This window comes from Octopus bimaculoides, chromosome 2, assembly GCF_001194135.2.
Source record: "Octopus bimaculoides isolate UCB-OBI-ISO-001 chromosome 2, ASM119413v2, whole genome shotgun sequence".
Lineage (NCBI taxonomy): Eukaryota > Metazoa > Mollusca > Cephalopoda > Octopoda > Octopodidae > Octopus > Octopus bimaculoides.
Window position 1 is genome coordinate 26,873,091 of NC_068982.1, and position 2,136 is coordinate 26,875,226.

At 33.7% G+C, this 2,136-nt stretch overlaps 1 protein-coding gene across 2 annotated transcripts in view; it reads right to left on the bottom strand.

Annotated features, from left to right (window-relative positions):
* The window catches only part of LOC106868874 (uncharacterized), a 46,455-nt gene that overhangs the window by 30,497 nt on the left and 13,822 nt on the right, over positions 1-2,136 (bottom strand). For both annotated transcript variants that reach the window (XM_014914341.2, XM_014914325.2), the window contains exon 3: positions 1,168-1,285. In XM_014914341.2, the coding sequence (XP_014769827.1) occupies positions 1,168-1,263 (96 nt within the window). In that variant the 5' untranslated portion in view covers positions 1,264-1,285. The remainder of the gene's footprint in view (positions 1-1,167; positions 1,286-2,136) is intronic.

Consider the following 2,136-nt stretch of genomic DNA (forward strand, 5'->3'; position numbering starts at 1 on the left):
TATATATATATATATATATATATATATACATAAATACATATATATATACATATGCCCATACATACATACGCATATATATATACACACAGAAACATACATACATTCAAGCACATATACATACATTCTACTTTTGAATTCAATATAATTAGTTGGACCACTTCAAAATGTTAGATTCATCCTACCCAAGTGTGCACTTAAATGTTTTATTCCCTATGTAAATGATTATTGTAGCACGAGAATGAACCTATACCGGATTCGCTAAGTTATACTCTCTAGTTTTGTAACATCTTTATTTGATTGTGGCTGAATGCTAGAGTCATATGTATTTGAGGGAATCAGTTTGCATAGTAGCTAGATGTATTTAATAGCTTTATTTGCAATTAAGATATTTACTCTGGCATTGTGTATTGTGCGAATACGTTGAAAATGAACGCATACCAAATTTAATAGGCTACCATCACGTTTTGGAACATCTTTCTGTTTGTTTCTAAGCTGAAATTAATTTAATAGTTGGTTTTTGCTTTCTATATCTTTTGTCGTTAGAAGTAATGAATTAATATTGAAACTGAAGAAGCTGATGATTCGTTCCACAAATGATAAATTGAACATTTTAGTCTTTGCGTTCTTGGTCATATGTTAGTTCAGGACTGAAAATGTTGTTCGATGTATGTACACAAGAATATTTAGTTGTCTTGTTGCCAATCTAATAACAATAGTTGTAAAGAGACTAAAAGAAACTGAGATAAAAAAAAAAATTATATTCAAATAGTTAACAGTCTTCCCTGTACAAATCTGTTAAATATATTTAATACCAATATACTACTTAAAAATGATATATTATTTAAGTAGCGTATATGTTTTTTGAAAACAAAATATTGAAATTTTAGTTTGATAAGACGATAATTCAGTGGGAGGAACGTAATTAATTCAATCGAGCCCAGTATAAATATTTTATCGCCGCTCGAATGTTGAAAAATAGCGATCGTCTCTGGCAAGATTTGAACTTAGATCGCTAACGGTTGTAACTATACTCTGTTGGGTAGTTAGCATAGCAATCTATTATTCCTGGTGCTCGACCGCACGTAGAAAGAATCGTAATAAGAACCTAAATGTATTAAAAAAATTGCTAGAAAAACTTTCATTTTCCGTAATATCCAAGAAACTTACATGATCTCTGTATTCGTACTGATAGGTTGTTCCAAATTCCAACACACTCTTTGGTGGACGCTTCTTCAAGAGCTTCATCTTAGGATATGACTTCATATTTATCAGCTGGTTGTGACCGCTTGCCAATAAAAGAAATTATATTTAATTACTGGTTGTAAAAAGAGATAAAAGTACGCTATGAATATTGAAGCGTTTCACTTACAGGTATCACCGGACATTTATGAACATATTTTTGAAAGTGCGGCGGCTGTTGAGATCTGAGACGTTAAAATGCCGGTAAAGTAACTGACGTTTGTTCGTATCCTACATCTACCTCATGTATTCAAATTGCCTTCACTGTTGTATATAGGTGTCGTACTGAAAATATATGCGTAGTTCCCTTACCTTTGAGGACTCGCATTCGTCTTATAACAACTACGAAGCAGTTTCAGCTTATTGATTGTTTCATAGATGAGCACTAAATATTTGAAGCAGGCATATAATGACCAGTGGTGGCTCGTGTATAGTAGGCACAGCGGAACTGCAGCACCCCTTATTTCCACTCGATATTATCGGTAACATTCAATATAATGCGTCCTTGTTTTCTTTAATTCTTTCTTTATACTTGTACATTATATAATCCTTAAGCTTAATGTCAGTAGCCATCTCCTAGTTTATGAAAAAATACAAAAAAATCCTTGTATAGAACTGGGCGCTTCACAGTTCCAGCGATGCGGTGTTTGGCTGTTGTGCGAGATAGGAAGCTGCATGCTAGGAAGAGAGAGCACTGTGGTTCACTCAGTACTGACCCTGGTGCACTGGTGAAAGATAGTGTCTCCTTTTGACTCCGCGTGTGTTGTGCTTAAAACGTGTTTATATTCTTGAATGTGATAAAGTGTAGAATTAGATTATTATCCTGCTTCCAGCTCCAGTGTTGCTACCAAGATTTGAAAAATAGAACAAATTTCCCTCCTTATTTTGTGATTTAGG